This window comes from Cynocephalus volans, chromosome 7 (assembly GCF_027409185.1).
Source record: "Cynocephalus volans isolate mCynVol1 chromosome 7, mCynVol1.pri, whole genome shotgun sequence".
NCBI lineage: Eukaryota > Metazoa > Chordata > Mammalia > Dermoptera > Cynocephalidae > Cynocephalus > Cynocephalus volans.
The window spans coordinates 51,383,666-51,399,652 of NC_084466.1; the positions used below are offsets into that span (position 1 = coordinate 51,383,666).

Genomic DNA, 15,987 nt, shown 5'->3' on the forward strand with positions numbered 1-15,987 from the left:
AAATGATTATGTTAAACAGCACCTTTAATCCTCCTAATGATCTATGAAGAAATTTGACTTTGTTCATATAAACTATCTTTTAAGGAAATAAATCATTTTTATAAAAATTTTTCTTTAGCCACAGATTTTTCAAAAACAAATATGAGATTTGGGACTTAAAAAATCACACTACACATTTGCCCATGCAATGACTAAAGAATAACATCAGGTAAATTTATGTTCTTGTTAATTTTAAAAGTTTACAGACTGTTTAGTCATTTGTACAAGTGGCATAATTCTATAAATAATTAATAGAACTAGTCACTGCATATCATATTTTCTCTATTACTAATAACAATCCTGTTAAATAAGGCATTGATAGGCCCAGTTTACATAAAGATGAAGACAATGAGACTCAAAGTAACCTACAAACATCTCTGTGGTTCCAAAACGGATATTCCTTCCACTTACTACAATCTTAAATAAAGTTATAGTCCTGACAGCAATAAAAATCCAGCCTCTGTCAGTAACATACATTCCTTTAAAATGCAAACAATACTATCTGGTACATTGCTTAATAAATTATACCTCTCAGAGGGGGACCCATAACAGGTTTCTGTTTATTGCTGCTAAGAAGTACATTCAGTGCTGCTTCTAAGTTGTTGCCATTATCCATAAGAGCTTGCCTTGATGCTTCCTTACTGAAGCCCATTTCTGTTATATGCTTCAGAGCCTTCTCATCGACCTGTAAGAAATGAAGAGAAAAGTTTTGCTGATAGCCCATAAATAAAGCAAGGTATAAGTTTTCACTTATTTACTGTCTTTTAACTAAAAATTATATTCCATACTTATGGAAAAAAATGTCATACTAATACGGCATTCACTTGCTGTTGTTTCATACCAATAGTTAAGGAAGAACATGTATGCTATGTGGGGTTGTGCCTTGAGTACACTCTGACTTCACCAATGCCACTGAAAATGCAAAACAAAAAAAGGAAATTTTATTATATGTAAGAATAAAGCCTTTGAAAACAATACAGATGGTGAAGAAAAAACTACCTAATGAAAATTTTTCACAGTAAAAAATGAAAAAATTTTGATACCTCTTCATCCTAGAAAGAAAATATAATTTATATAGCACCTCTCCAAAAATACAAAGTATAAATTGAAGCTAGGAAAATAGTATCACCTTAGTAGCTTTGTTTTTTAATTCTCTATTGCCTCAGTATTCTTCTCTATATTCATTAATAATGCTATCTATGACGTTTTGACAGCTGTCCCCAAATGGGAAAGTCCACTTTACAAAAGCCAGAATCCAAATCTCCTTTAAAAATCTAGATCTGAATAGAATTCAAGAACTGCTTAAGTAGTAGAATTATGCAGCATGAAGAAATTTCTTGAACCAAAGCCAGTGGAGAAAAACAGACTTTAATTTTTATAAATCTAATAGTTAACATGGATAGGCTTTAAGTTAGCATAAATGGCATGTATGCTGCAGACACCTATTCTGACGCCCACGCAAACACTGATAAAGCAAGAGTAATGATTTCCAAACCATGTGTCAAAAAATCCTTCTAAATTTAGTAGCTACTATCAACAGATTAGAGTTGACACATGAAAGAAAAATAACTTACCGTCCCTGCAGCAGATACACTAAAGTAAATGCAAAAATACCTGGATATCAAAACCATAATTCATCTTTATTCAAAAACTAATATGAACATAAAAATATAACCAAACCTTCCCAAACATGTCCCTCTCTAAATTATCTCCCAAGTAAATATCTAATTAAGAATATTGTTCCATACATAGAAGGTCACCAAAAAAATACTTTAAATGATCCATTAATACTCAACCTGCTCCTTGGTATAACTTATTTTTGCTTTTCTTGTTAACCTGATTTGCAGTTAACCAAATTCCCAATATGTGTTGGCAGGGCCAAGCTCTCTGATGGTCCTAGGGGAGAATCCTTCCTTGCCTCTTCTAGTTTCTGCATATGCTGGCAATCCTTGGCATGTAGACTCTAGTCACATGGCCATCTTCTCCCTGTGTGTCTTCAGTTGGTCTTCCCTCTGTATACATGTCAGTCTTGTGTCCAAATTTTGCCTTTAAATAAGGAGACCAGTCACAGCTAATTAGGGAGCACCCTAATGACCTCCCTTTAAGTTGATTACCTCTGTAAAGACCCTGGTCCCAAATAAAGTCACATTCTAAAGTACTGGGAGTTAGAAATTCAACACATCTTTTTTTTTGGGGGGGGGGGCACAATTCAATCCATAAAACTACCTATTATCATGAATTTTTTTTCCGACCTATCAGCTGACATCCCAATTGTTTCCCTTTAAATGCTGAAAACAAAAAATTGAAACCATCCAACAAGCAAAAGAATTTGCTATCCAATCATTCCTTTATATTCAAACATCAATATTTCAAACTGTCCTTTGGATGGTCTCCTCCATTTCTGAATGATGATATAGAATCCTTGGTTGACAAGTTTTTTTCTGTCAGTACTTTTAATGTATCATTCCACTGCCTTCTGACCTCCATTATTTCTGATGAGAAATTGTCTTACTGAGAATCCCTTATACTTGAAGTCACTTCTCTCCTTCAAGATTTCTCTTGAAACAATTTGATTATGATGTATCTTGATGTGACTCTCAGTTTATCCTAGCTGGAGTTCATTGAGCCTCTTGGATTTGTAGATTCATGAGTTTCATCAAATTTGGGAATTGGAAGCCATTACTACTTCAAATATTTTTTCTGCCCCTTTCTTTCTCTTTTCCCACTGGGCATTCCATAGTGCATGTATTGGTACATTTAATGGTATCCCATAGGTCTCTTGGACTCTGTGGATTTTTCTTCATTCTTTTCTCTTATTGACATTCAGACCAGGTAATTTCAACTGCCTTATATTCAAGTTTGCTTATTCTTTCTTCTGCCAGATTGGGTGGATCTAAGCTGTTGATGAACCTATCTAGTGAATTTTTTATTTCAGTTATTGTACCTTTTAGTCCCAGTATTTCTATTTGGTTTCTTTTTATAATTTCTATCTCTTTATTGATATTCCCTACTTTTTCACAAATTATTCTCCTGATTTCCTCTAGTTGTTTGTCAATGATTTCCTTCAGACCCTTGAACATATTTACAACAGTTAATTTAAAGTTTTGTCTAGTAAGTCCAATGTCTGGGCTTTTTCAAGGATGGTTTCTGTGGATTCCTTTTTTTTTCCTGCGAATAGGGCAAACTTCCATCTCTTTGTATTTTTTGTGAGTTTTCTTGAGAATGGGACATTTTGAATACAGTAATGTAGTAACTGGAAATTAGATTCTCCCTCCTCCCCAAGGATTGCTGTTGTTACTTGATGAAGGTTACATTATCAGTTGTTTAGTGACTTTTCCAAACTTTTTCTTTGCAAGAAATACATTCCTTGTGATGTGAGACCAATGAAGTCTCCATTCCATTATCTCCATGGTCAGCCAACGACCAGCCTCTTTCTTCATCATTTACATTCCCAGATGCTACAAGTGTTTGACTAGGCTACAATGTTCTAAAATAGTTTCTTCAGACTGTACTTGCCAGTTCAACATTGCTTCAGTGGAGGGGCTGATTCTTGGAGCTTTTTACCCCACCATCTTTGTGATATCACTCCCTTCATATGTTTTTAATTATTGCAACAACCCCAATCTGCTAATCTTCTTTGGTATTCTTTGTTAAGACATCCTCACAAAAGTATATTCAATTTACTCAAGTTTAAGAGGTTCTTGACTAGGGACCGTGTCTTACTCAGCTCACCGTATCTACTCTCCCTTGCTATTTAAACCCCAATTTATTTTTATTTTTATTATTATTATTTTAAGAATCAGATGCCCATATGTTCAAGGAAGAGGCAGCCTGACCCATAGTTATAAACCCATTTCCTTTAACCAAGGATTGATTTAGGAGTAGGCATATGACCTAGTTCTAGTCAATGAAACATAAATGGAAATCTGTTTCAGATTTCAGAAAAGATTTTCTTCTCAGATAAAATAGACACACACACACAGAAATTCCCCCTTTTCTGTCTTGCCTTTAAACTTTTTGTGTGAAGATTTAGTATATGAAGAATCTTGTAACTCTGGGGAGAAAGCCAAGAAATTATGAGATACTTACCTAAGCTCTAACACTGTTATACTGCTAAATTTATCGACCTTTGTAACCATCTACCTCTGGACTTCTTGTTACATGAGATAATAAACCCCCATAGTTTAAGCAAGGGCTTGGTTATTCTGTACCCTACAGACAAAATCAACTGTAGTCATTCAACTTCTAAAGGCAAAGGAAAATGAATTCCTGCCAGCTTCCTTAGATTTGAGGACACAAAGCAACATACCAGAAATATCTTTGACTCCTCTCATTTATCTTAAAAATCCAGGCATATTTTGCATTTGAGTCCATAATATACATATACTTGTTTCAATATACTTTTCCCAAAGAGCAGAGCAAAATAAAACAAAATTGATTTAGACAAAATTTGAGAAAAGATGTGGGAAAGGGTGAGAAGGTATATTAGTCCGTTTGTGTTGCTTATAACGGAATACCTGAAATTGGGTAATTTATAAAGAAACAAAATTTACTTCTTATAGTTTGGAGGCTGGAAAGTCCAAGGTCTAGGAAACACATCTGGTAAAGGCCTTTTTCTTGGTGGGAACTCTACACAAAGTCTCATGATGACCAGTTATCACATGGCAAGAACAGGCTGAGCAGAAGAGCTAACCTTCTCACTTGCTCTCCTTTTAAAGCCATCAGAACCACACCCATTACCCATGAATAGATCAATCCATTCACCAGGGCACAGTCCTCACAATCTAATCACCTCTTAAAGGCTCCACCTTTCAAATACCATAATTGGATTTCCCACCCCCTTAACACTATTACAATGAAAGTCAAGTTTCCAGTACATGAATTTCAGGGGGACACACACAACCCATAGCAGAAGGGCAGATAACTATATGTTTTCGATGCATTATCTTTTAAAATATAATTTCCATTGAGAATATTTTATTTAATTTGATGGCTTTTTATCAATTAATTCCAAAAGACATTATTCAGAAATAAGTAATTTAAGTGAAATGGAAGTTTTAACTAAATTACTTTTCAAACCATTCAAATTTTTCATGAATTAACTGTAGTCCTTAATGAAAGCCTGCTTAGAGTCATAACATTTATCCACAATACATTGAACAAAGCCAGTGATTGTGAGAAAGAATAAAAGAATCATTGAGACTATTAAAAGAAAGAATGCATTAACTTTGTGGTTGATTCTTCAGCCTTACCAGTTCTCTATAGACACCTTCATGTTTCCCCTCTAATTTGGTTGACTTTTCTTTCTGTAAAACATCTCTGTTTCGGTTACCAGCAGCACTCATATTGAGATTACTTCTAGCACCACCACCACCTCCTCCAAAGGTCTTGGTCTTTAGATAACAGAAAAATAAAAGATATATAAGTAGACAGCATTTAAAAATAGCTCTAAAAACTAAGGTACAACTAAAAACATCAAGCAAAACTGAAGTAATTAAGTTTCCTAATTATGTTTTACATGAAAAAATGAAATGTTACCTTATTCTTTTTAAACAGCACAAATATCTACTAGCCATAATCTCTTCCTTTCACAAGTCCAGGACAGGCAGTAAAAAAAATTACATAATTATAATCTTAAGGTCTCTCCAAGGCAAGTCATCAAAATAAACCTAAGTCCACAACAATACAGAAAAAAATAAAATAATACAAGCACTAAGGAGAGTAGGTGTCAAAGTGATTCCAGGGTAAAATACTTAACTGATATCTTAAGACTTGGGTTCTACATCAAGCTATGAGGCAAAGCTATCTTTAGCAAGGCTCTAAACCTGTCTAAGAATCAGTTAAATTATGTCCATGGTCCAGTAATGTGATCCTATAATCTTAGAAAGTAACCAAATAATATAAACTTAAACAATGGATAAAAACTCTCATTATTCATTTTTTATTTACATTAATCATGTAATATGCCATTTCTTACGAATTGCATATAAAAGCTTTTAAGTCTTTATTTCTTATTCTGCCTGTCTTATTTGAATACCTATATGTGTAATTAAATTTGAAAATTTGATCTCATTTTTGTTTTTTCAAAAGTATTGTGAAAAGGCTAAAACATTAAGAGCATTGCTTTGGAAAGATACAAATTCATGACTGAAAAGCATCCCACAGTTGTTAATTTGTACAATACCAAATTAAACATTTGGTTTTATAATATTTTTATAGTTCTAATAGATCTAATAAAGAGGAAGAAGTTAAAATTTGATTTTTATTAGAGATAATGACCAATATTTTTAAATGTGTTTTAAATGGTTATAGTAAGACATCTTAGATATATATTTATATAACACTGAAAAATTATTTTGAATCAGATCAAGAAGTAGAACCTGAGAAATAGAAAAATGGTGTTAGATGAGCATTAATGGATAACATATTAAATATCTCTATTAGGTAGCTGATACACCACAATATTTAATTTTAATTCAAATCAGAATTTAAAACCACATCTCCAAAGACCAAAGACTCATTACTGGATTCATTCAATCTTTGGTTTATGGAATCTCTCTTGATAGTCATTACTTGTATACCTATAAAGGAAAATGTGTTTATATTAATGTGACACAAAGGTTATTAGACAGAGCGACAATGCAGCATAGTTAAGAACACAGGCTTTTGAGCTAGACAATTGGGACTAATCTTGACTCAGCTACTTACTAACTCACTTAATTTCTACCTTCCACTGAGCCTTAGATTTTTCATCCTTAAAGTGGGGATGAGACAACCTATATCACTGAGACATTGTGAGGATTAAATGACTTCATCGATATGAAGTAATTATTTCTGACATATGGCAGATAAGACATTGTAATTTTACCTGAAAAATCTGGAGCCTGACCTGTCCCAAATTAAATATATTTCTGGAATTTACATTCCATAACTCCAAAAGTGCTTTTTCTTTTGGTGTCAGTGAAATAGTCTCATCTTCTGGATACATTTCATTATTATTTCTTTTCCATTTTATTGATTAAGGAATAGGATAAACAACATTTTCAGAATTGCTTTTCATGGCTTTAAAACAGTTGTTATTTAGGAAATGTATAAATACCCAGAACCATCACAACTATACATTTCCCATAAGGTAAACTGGTATTGCCCTTTATAAGCCATACCATCTAGTTCATATGTGAATTAGGCACCTGTGAGATCATCACGACCATGAAACTCAAGTGGGCCCTTTATCTAGCAATGTCACTGTATTTCCCTAGCCCATAGACCCTCCCAGTCTTCTAGACCATTTTTTCACATGTTCTCCTCACTTTTCCAAAGTCCAACACCTTCTCCCCCCATTGTCTCTGTCAACCTTGCTTACTCCCTTACTGAAAAAAACTGAAATAATCATTAAAGAACTTGCACAGATTTCTCACCACATCAAGAATGTAAAGGAAATGTATGACCTCCCCAATTCTATATGAATTCTCAGTCCTCATCTTACATGACTTTTCAACTGCCTTTAATAAGTTTGGCACTCCCTCCTCCATGATACACTTTCTACATTCTCTTGTTTTTGTTCTACATTACTGGTCCTATATTACCTTGGCTGGTTCAACTTCCACCATCCAACTCTCTAAGGTTAAAATGCTACAGGGTTCATTCCTTACCTTTTTCTCTTCTCTAAGAATACTTATTCCTTTGGCGATCTCATTTGGCCTCATGATTTTTCTTTTAAGCCAGTCAAATTTAGCAGTGGGGGGCTGTATACCAACTTTAGTGACACTAATGTTCATAAGTTATGATAACCCACTACCAGCTGACCATCTTGGCATCATGATTAAATACCATGTATATGCCTACAACTCTCAGATGCATATATTTATTCCAAAGCTCAATCTTCAACTACAGTCTTCTGACTCACTGCCTATTAAACATTACTACATGCATTTCTAATAGGCACCTCAATATTCGTATGTTCAAAACAAAGCATCAGATCTTCCTCCCCTCACACCTGCTCCACTTCAGTCTCATCCACCTCAAGGTAAGCAACTCTAACCTGCCAATTTCTCAGGGTAAAATCTTTGGAGTCATTCTTGATACCTCATCTTCTCTCACACCCCATATCCAACCTCTCAAAATACTGATGACCCTACTTTCAAAATTCCAGAATCTGACAACTTTGTATCTCCTACACAGCTGCTATCTTTATCCAAGCTACCATCATTTTTTCCCCTGTATTACTTCAATAATCTTCTAACTTAACTGATTCCAATCTTCCTTCTCTACAATCTAGTCTGAACACAGCAGAATTAGCCTTTTAAAATGTAGGTCAGCTATTGTTATTGCTATACCCAAAACCCTCCAGTGGCTCCCCATTTTTCTCTGAATAAAGACCAATGTCTTTAAAATGGCTTACAGGGCCCTATATAAACTGACCTCCATTATCTCTCTTGACTCAATATCTTTTACTTGTCCCTTTGCTCTCTCTGCTTCCACTGGCCACCTTGCTGTTCCTTGAACATATGCTCCTGCTTTAGAGCCTCTGCAATGCCTTTCCTTCTCTCTGAAACATCTCCTCAGATAAACATGTAGCTAATTCTCTTACCTCCTCCCCCAAGTCTTGGTTCTAATATCACTATCTTGAAGCCTAATCAGACTACGACATTTAAAATTGCAATCTGCAGTTTCCTTATTTAGTATGTTTCTATTATTTATGATATAGATCTTCTATTATATTACATATAGATTTAGTACTAGAATTATCATTGGGTAACCTTGGGCAAGTCCCAAGTTTGTTAGTTTTCAACTCTCATATGAGGATACTTGAAGAAATCTGTGGAAAAGTGGAATTAAAAGAGATCCAATTGGTAAAGGGCCAAGAAAATCAATTACATTGTATAATGATCAACAACAACAAAAAAAAATGTTTAAAATAGGAGATTAAAAAGAGAGAGATATAAATCTTTCCATGATCTTTTTAAAGACCATTCATATATAAATTGAGAAGTTTTAACATCTGTGTCCATTCTAAAAAATTAAGATTCTTTAATTATGAAATATTTATAGGGAAATGTAATGTGATCAATTAAGACTTTTAAAAAACAAAGCATATTACAATATGTTAACTATCCTTCAATAGAGACAGCTGTAACCACGTCAAACAAAATCCTTAGGATAAAATTTGTTTGAGATAAATCAAAAGAACAACTTCCTTATGCTCATTATGTAATATATATATACTCTCAATATATTCTTCTGAAATGCCATAATTTTAATATCTTTTTGGGAAAGAATAAATACATTTCCTGTAAATGATATAAAGTGCATTAATTTAAGAAATGTCAAAAATGATTTTCTAAAAATGTGACTTAGAATAGAGGAAGTACTGAACAATAGCAACAGTTGTGTTAATTGAGAGCTTTAAGCAAAAGAGAATCGTGATCCGTGCCAGGTAATAGTGGTATTAATTCTAAATTTTTAAAGACTGTAAATTTCAATTCTCACAGCAACCATATGAAGTAGGTACATTATTGCCCCTGAATTTCACAAATGAAGAAAAATGGGGTACAAAAAGCTAAGTAACCTATCCAAGGTTGTCAGCAGAACATGCTTCCAGGCTGTTCAATTCCAGAGCTTGTGGTTTTGGCCACTTTACTAGACTGGTGATAGAAAGACACTGCAGGAAGAACAACCAAAATTCAAGAAGTTTCCTACTTAAACTTAGAAATTAACTAGGAAAGCAGTTGTTAGCTAAGCTTCATTTAAAAGTTCTCAATAAGGGAAACTATTTCAATCTCACTGGTTAAGAAATGTCTGTCTAAGCAATTAATTTCATAAGCTAAAATTTCTTATCAAAGTCTAAAAATCAGTAAACAACTATAAAAAAACACCTATTCCAAATAAGCAAGAAATACAAAACAATTAAAAGAAAACCTTTTGCTATCCACAGATAGCAGAGGGTTTGTGCACGTATAATATGCATATAATCCAAAGATAAAAATTACTTTTTACTACACACTAAATAGGATTAAGAATGAAAACTGACAAGGTAAGGTAAGTTAATCCTGAGCCACTGATTTATCCTCTGATTTTTACCTGTATTCCTCAAAAGTTGCTATTATAAGGAAAAATTATCCCAAAAACGTGGCAACTAGTTTAACTAAAGAGGAAACCTCCTGCCACAATAAAAAGTGCTGTGTTCAGTTGTTATATTGTTAAGAAGAAAAGAAAGATGGAGAAAAGAAAGGTGATTTGCTAGCAAGAGTAACTTACTGGAACTGAGAAGGAAATTTGGAAAAAGAACACAGAAAAAAATGCAGACCCCATAAAGTAGCAGGGCATTTTCTAGCTATGGAGTATGCAAGAATAACATCAAGGGTTTGTTGAATTATTTATCTTATGTGAAAAGACAATAGTGATCATGAGTAATCTAAATAGAACATAATGATAAGAGAAATTTGTGATGATTTAATTTCTTACTTCTTTGCTCTTTGCAACTTCTGCAATGGCAGCAATTCTTTGCTTTTCAAATTCATCATTATCATTTGAAGGTTTGACAGGCATTGTAACTTGCAATGTCTTTCGTCGATCAAGTTCTCTGCTATCCACTTGGACATAAGATACACACTTCTAATAAAATAAACAAAAATAAGTCAATTCAGTAATTACAAAAGCGATTCATGTTTTCATTAGAAAGTAACACTTCTTCAAAAGAAAGGTTTGTGGGCTGGCTGGTTAGCTTCAGTTGGTTAGAGTGTGGTGCTAATAACAGCAAGGTCGAGGGTTCAATGCCGGTACTGACCAGCTACCCCCCTCAAAAGAAAGAAAAAAAAAAGTTTGTGTCTCTTTCAATAGCTCAGAGCCCACAAAACTACAATTCTATGACACAGATTTAAACATAAATGTAGAAAACTGATTAAAGTAACTTTTAAATAAATGTAACTAGTACATAAAAGTAAAAGCTATACAAAAATGTGGTCATCTAAACCAGGTCACATATTTTAAACACATATTGGACCAAGAGCTCTAAGTTTCATTTTAGGATAATAACATAAAATAATTTTACATTTCAAACAGTGTAGACTAATGCACAAGAAGATGTAAATTCAATTTTTTAATTAAGAGCTTAACTACTGTATTATGCCATAATATCCATATACGGGTAGGTCAGTACAATCACTTTAAAATATAAAAAGATGTCTCTGCACTTATAAACCAAAAGCTAAAAACATACCCTCTCACTCCAATCAGGCTGCAAAGTTTTTGATTTTTAGTCTTATAAAATAAGTTATGAAAATAAATAAAAATAAATTAAGAAAAGCATCATTGCCTAAAAATAAGTCCTGAATTCTGGTCTCTATTCTAATACTACTAGTAAAAATTCTATAAAATGAACCTCTTCTCAACTCATTAATAAAAAGATGAAGGAGGAGAAGGAGGAGGAGCAGAAGACCCTCTCGAATGTTAAATAAATACAGTAAATTTTCAGCAATATAAATATATCCTATTGGTGCCAACACATAGCCAGCATTATCTGTCTTGAACCCATATACAACAATGTGATATGCTGCTTTTGAATTTTTCAGAATGATCTTTATAAACAAATAATATTATTGAAACTATACCTTTTATTACACTTCCTAAGAACCCCCCAAAAAGTCAAACTCTTGAAAATAATTAGATCACAAGTTTCCCTTGATGAAAAAAAAAATCCAACTTTGTGTCATAAGCAATTTATGAAAGAGAAGTCATCAACAAAATGCTAAGGAGAAAAATTCTTATAATACATCACTTATTATTTTCAAATATAAGTTATTAGAATGTTTACGTTCTGTTTTCATTCTGAGGATTTTTTATTACACTAGGAGAATATCCTCAACATGGATCACACCATAGGACTTCATACCTCCTTTTATCTTGACTGTCCATTGTTCCAAAACACAGTAAAGTCAACATTTTAAAAAAATACTTTCAAAATAGCCATAATGCAAGAATGACTTTAATTTTGAACAGACCTTATAAAAATGTTTTTGAAGAGGATGTCAGTCAACTGATCCTACACATTCATCTTCTAATCAACTAGATATACTTGTTTATAACAAAAATTTTTTTAAAAAACCCACACACAAAAAATAAACCTTGCTATCAAAGTGTAGGTCTCTATTTTCTACCCGTTATGTCCCCAACTCATCTGCACTCTCTGCCACCACTCCCAAAGAAAATTTAAAAGCAAATAAATGCAAGGCAGATTACCAGCAGCTCAATTTTGGTGGCATCAGGAAGTGAAGAGCAAGCTGCCACAGAGCTTATTCTCAGACTTGTCAGGGATAAAGTAAGAAAAGGCTGGAGGACACTGCCATGAATGCAATTTGATGCTGAGCACAACCAGGAAGACACAAGATACTGGTCAGCTGTGGAGATACCTCAAAGCAGCACTTTGCAGCAAGGGAGGTTGAAAAAGAAGAGAGTAGACAAGAAACATTTAACTGTGTAGGAGAAAAATCAAAGCTGCTGTGGTTGGAAAGGAAAATATCTACTGGAAATAAAATGAGGTGCCTGACTGAGATGTATATTTGGATCGAGAAAGAACAGAATCTTGGAAGGGACAGCTGGGAAAACAAGCTCTCCTAAAGTATGTGATGCCCTTCCCTGCCTCTGTCCTCACCTTTGTCTGATCACTCTGTGCAGCTTTACTTTTCTCTTCCCTCTCTTTTATTTTTACTGAACAAAATCAGAAATTATGGCATATTTTTGTCTTCTTACTTTTGAATTTACCTTTAAAAAAAATAAAAACCCTTCCCCCTATTCTATCTTAATAAGTTACAAGTTGTTCTTCAGATACAGTTCTTAATTCCTTCAATCTTTGGGTTAACAGCTCTTGAGAAAAGAATGTAAACCAACAATTAAATTAGATAGAGTCAAGAAAAAAAAATCATTAAAATCCTTGAACTTCATATTTCCATATAACTCCATGACCTCTGAATAAATAGTTCAGCACAAAACTAAACACAGCTTGAATACAAATGTAAAACACTTTTTTCCTGATTTAAATCATCTGCCAACAGGAAAGTCATTACCTGTCCAAAAGGCACAAAAGGAGGTGGTCCACCTTCAGTTCCAATATTGCTTCTATTGTGTTTTGATAAGCTCTATGAAAAAAATCAGTAATAAAACAAATTATACATTAAAAATGTTTATGACATTTTTAATGTAGCAGAAATTCACTTCTTTAAGCAGATTCTTATAAGAAACAGAAAAAAAGGTCATCTATAAATTATTTCAATCTACATAAAATATTTTATTGCTAACTTCCATAATTAGGCAAAGGGTCTCCCCTCATCTCCCCTTACCAAAACATACATTCACATGTAATTTTTAGAAATATCTATTAAGCTGTTCTACTAAGGAGAAAACAGTACTCCTCAACAAGCAGTGCATTCAAAGATAACAAACTTTGGTAACAAGAATTTCACTTTAAAGCATATTAAAATTATAACCTGTCAGACAAATATTACCTGGTAACTACGTCAAAAAAATGAAGTTTTTAAACATAAAATTTGTTAGCTAACAACATTCTGATAAAGAATATTCCTAAATATTTAAAGAAATCACACTGTTATAGTTTATAATATGGAGGTTTTTCAATTACAGTAAAATTCCCTTAATGTCTTACATTTTGTTAAAAAAAAAATACTTTGAGTAAGTATTCAACCAACTGATTGTTCTTTAATAAAAGTAAGCTTCCAAACCCTGCTAATTTTAGTTTTCTTTTTTCTCAAACTCAGTAAAGAGTTAACAATGTATTATGAAAAAGGAAAAAATATTCTCCTAGCAAAAGCAATTTCTAACATTATAAAGGTCCTTCCAAAATGTCATAAGGAGTCTTCAGAAGGACTTCTTTCAGTTTTCTATTCCTCCTGTTTATTTTCTTTTTGAGTTGTTAACTACTTCTATTAAGCACCAGTTGTTATTTAATACATCTTCTCAACTTTAAACTGTTTTGTGCTTTTTAAATAATTATCACTACAGAAAATGTTATAATTAAAATATGATGTAAAATAGTGGGTTACAAAGTTTAAAAAATCACCATGTGCACTTTCAAGCATATTTCAGAGTTCATAAATTATGTAAACAATACTATATATTTTATGTATGTTTATAAAGAATAGCAAGACTAATAACAACTGTAAAATTCAGTTTATTGAGCCAAGAATAAACTGTACATGAATGCCATATTTCTTTACAATCTATATTTAAGATATTAACCTGATTTTATTTTTTAAAAAAACAGCAAATGCATAAAAGTATCTAGGAGCCCTATTCTCAGATTTAAATTTATATACAAAAAGATTACTCTAACAGCTATAAATCATTTCAATTTGTATTATAACTTCCTTAAAATGCTCATGTAAGTTGCCAATAATACCATCTCTTAATACATATTACATAATTAAAAACATACTACAGGATTTCTACTTCCTACCCTGATAAAGGTATAAAAGTCAGACTTCCTCTATAAACAACTAGCTATCTGGACAATGTGTAAAAAATGACAGTTTTAAGACATAGGACAACAGATAGTACAGGACTTATTATCCCTGAGAGAAAGAAATTAGGTGAACTCTGGCTTTCCACTTGAAGGTGTGATGCAGACAGAGAGCACAGAGAGCTGAGTTAAGAAAATCAATCTCATAGTTCAATCAGTATGAAGCAAATGGAAATTTCAGAAAAGAGGAACCTGTACAGAAAAGAAGCTCCAGAAACTTGACTAGGAGTTCCCTTGAGTCCTTGACAAGAACTAGGCTAAGCAAAAAACAATTAGGAGTTGTAAACTGAACGACTCCCAGAGTTCACAAAGGGTAAAGAGACAATCCAGCTCTGACCACCCAAACTGGAGAGTCTGGTGATCATTCAGAGCAGTGAGTGGATATCCAGAGCACTAAAAGATATTTGGAGCACAGGCTATCCTATATTCCCCTTTCAAAGTCTGAATATATGTGTTGATGCAGTCAAACTGATCTCAGTATCTTATTAACTATTTATCAGATCTAGGGCCTATACTCATTAAGGAAAATAACAAAATCCATCCACCTACATCATAATATCCAGCCTCTAAGCAAAAACTACAAGGTATGCCAAGAAAGGAAAATGTGACCTTTAACTATCAGAAAAATTAGTCAATAGAAACACAGCCATAGATGAGAAAGATGATGGAATTAGCAACAGAGTGCTAAACAGCTACTATAACTATGTGTAAGTATTTAAAAGAAAACATGACTATATATGAGAAAAGAAATGGAAAATATAAAAAAAGAATGAAATGAAACTTCCAGAGAAGAAAAAACTACCAAAAATGAAAATCTACTTGGATGGGATTAAGAGTAAATTAGACACTGCAGTAGAAATAACCAGTGAATTTAAAGGTGCAGTAACAGAATCTACCAAAATGAGGCCAAAGGAAAAAAACCTAGGGAAAAAGATGCACAGAACTTCAGTACTTGTGGGACAACTACATGCAGTCAAATGTATGTGCAATTAAAGTCACAAAAGAACAGGAGCAGGGAGAGGAGTGAGAAAAAAAATGTTTTTGATGAAATAATTGCCAAACATTTTCCAAGTGTGATGAAAATAATAAACCCAGACATCTAAGACACTCAGTGAATACTAAAAAAGATATACAAACATATCCACACACAAACCATATCAAGATACATCATGATCGATCAATCAAATTTTTGAAAACCAATATCAAAAAATCTTAAAAGTACACAGAGAAAAGATATATTACATACAGAGGATAACCACAGACTTCAGACAGTATAGTAAAAAGCTGACAAGGAAATGACATCCTTAAAACAAAAGAATTTTTTAAAATATTTCAATGTAGAATTATACATAGAGAGAAAATATCCTTTAAAAAAAAAGATTAAAAAAATAGATTCAGGCAAATCAAGACTATAAAAT

At 32.9% G+C, this 15,987-nt stretch overlaps 1 protein-coding gene across 2 annotated transcripts in view; it reads right to left on the reverse strand.

Annotated features, from left to right (window-relative positions):
• The window catches only part of TDRD3 (tudor domain containing 3), a 178,221-nt gene that overhangs the window by 62,452 nt on the left and 99,782 nt on the right, over positions 1–15,987 (reverse strand). For both annotated transcript variants that reach the window (XM_063102539.1, XM_063102540.1), the window contains exons 6-9: positions 13,101–13,172; positions 10,504–10,653; positions 5,292–5,432; positions 568–724 (exon numbers count right to left, since the gene is read on the reverse strand). In XM_063102539.1, coding sequence (XP_062958609.1) covers positions 568–724; positions 5,292–5,432; positions 10,504–10,653; positions 13,101–13,172 — 520 coding nt within the window. The remainder of the gene's footprint in view (positions 1–567; positions 725–5,291; positions 5,433–10,503; positions 10,654–13,100; positions 13,173–15,987) is intronic.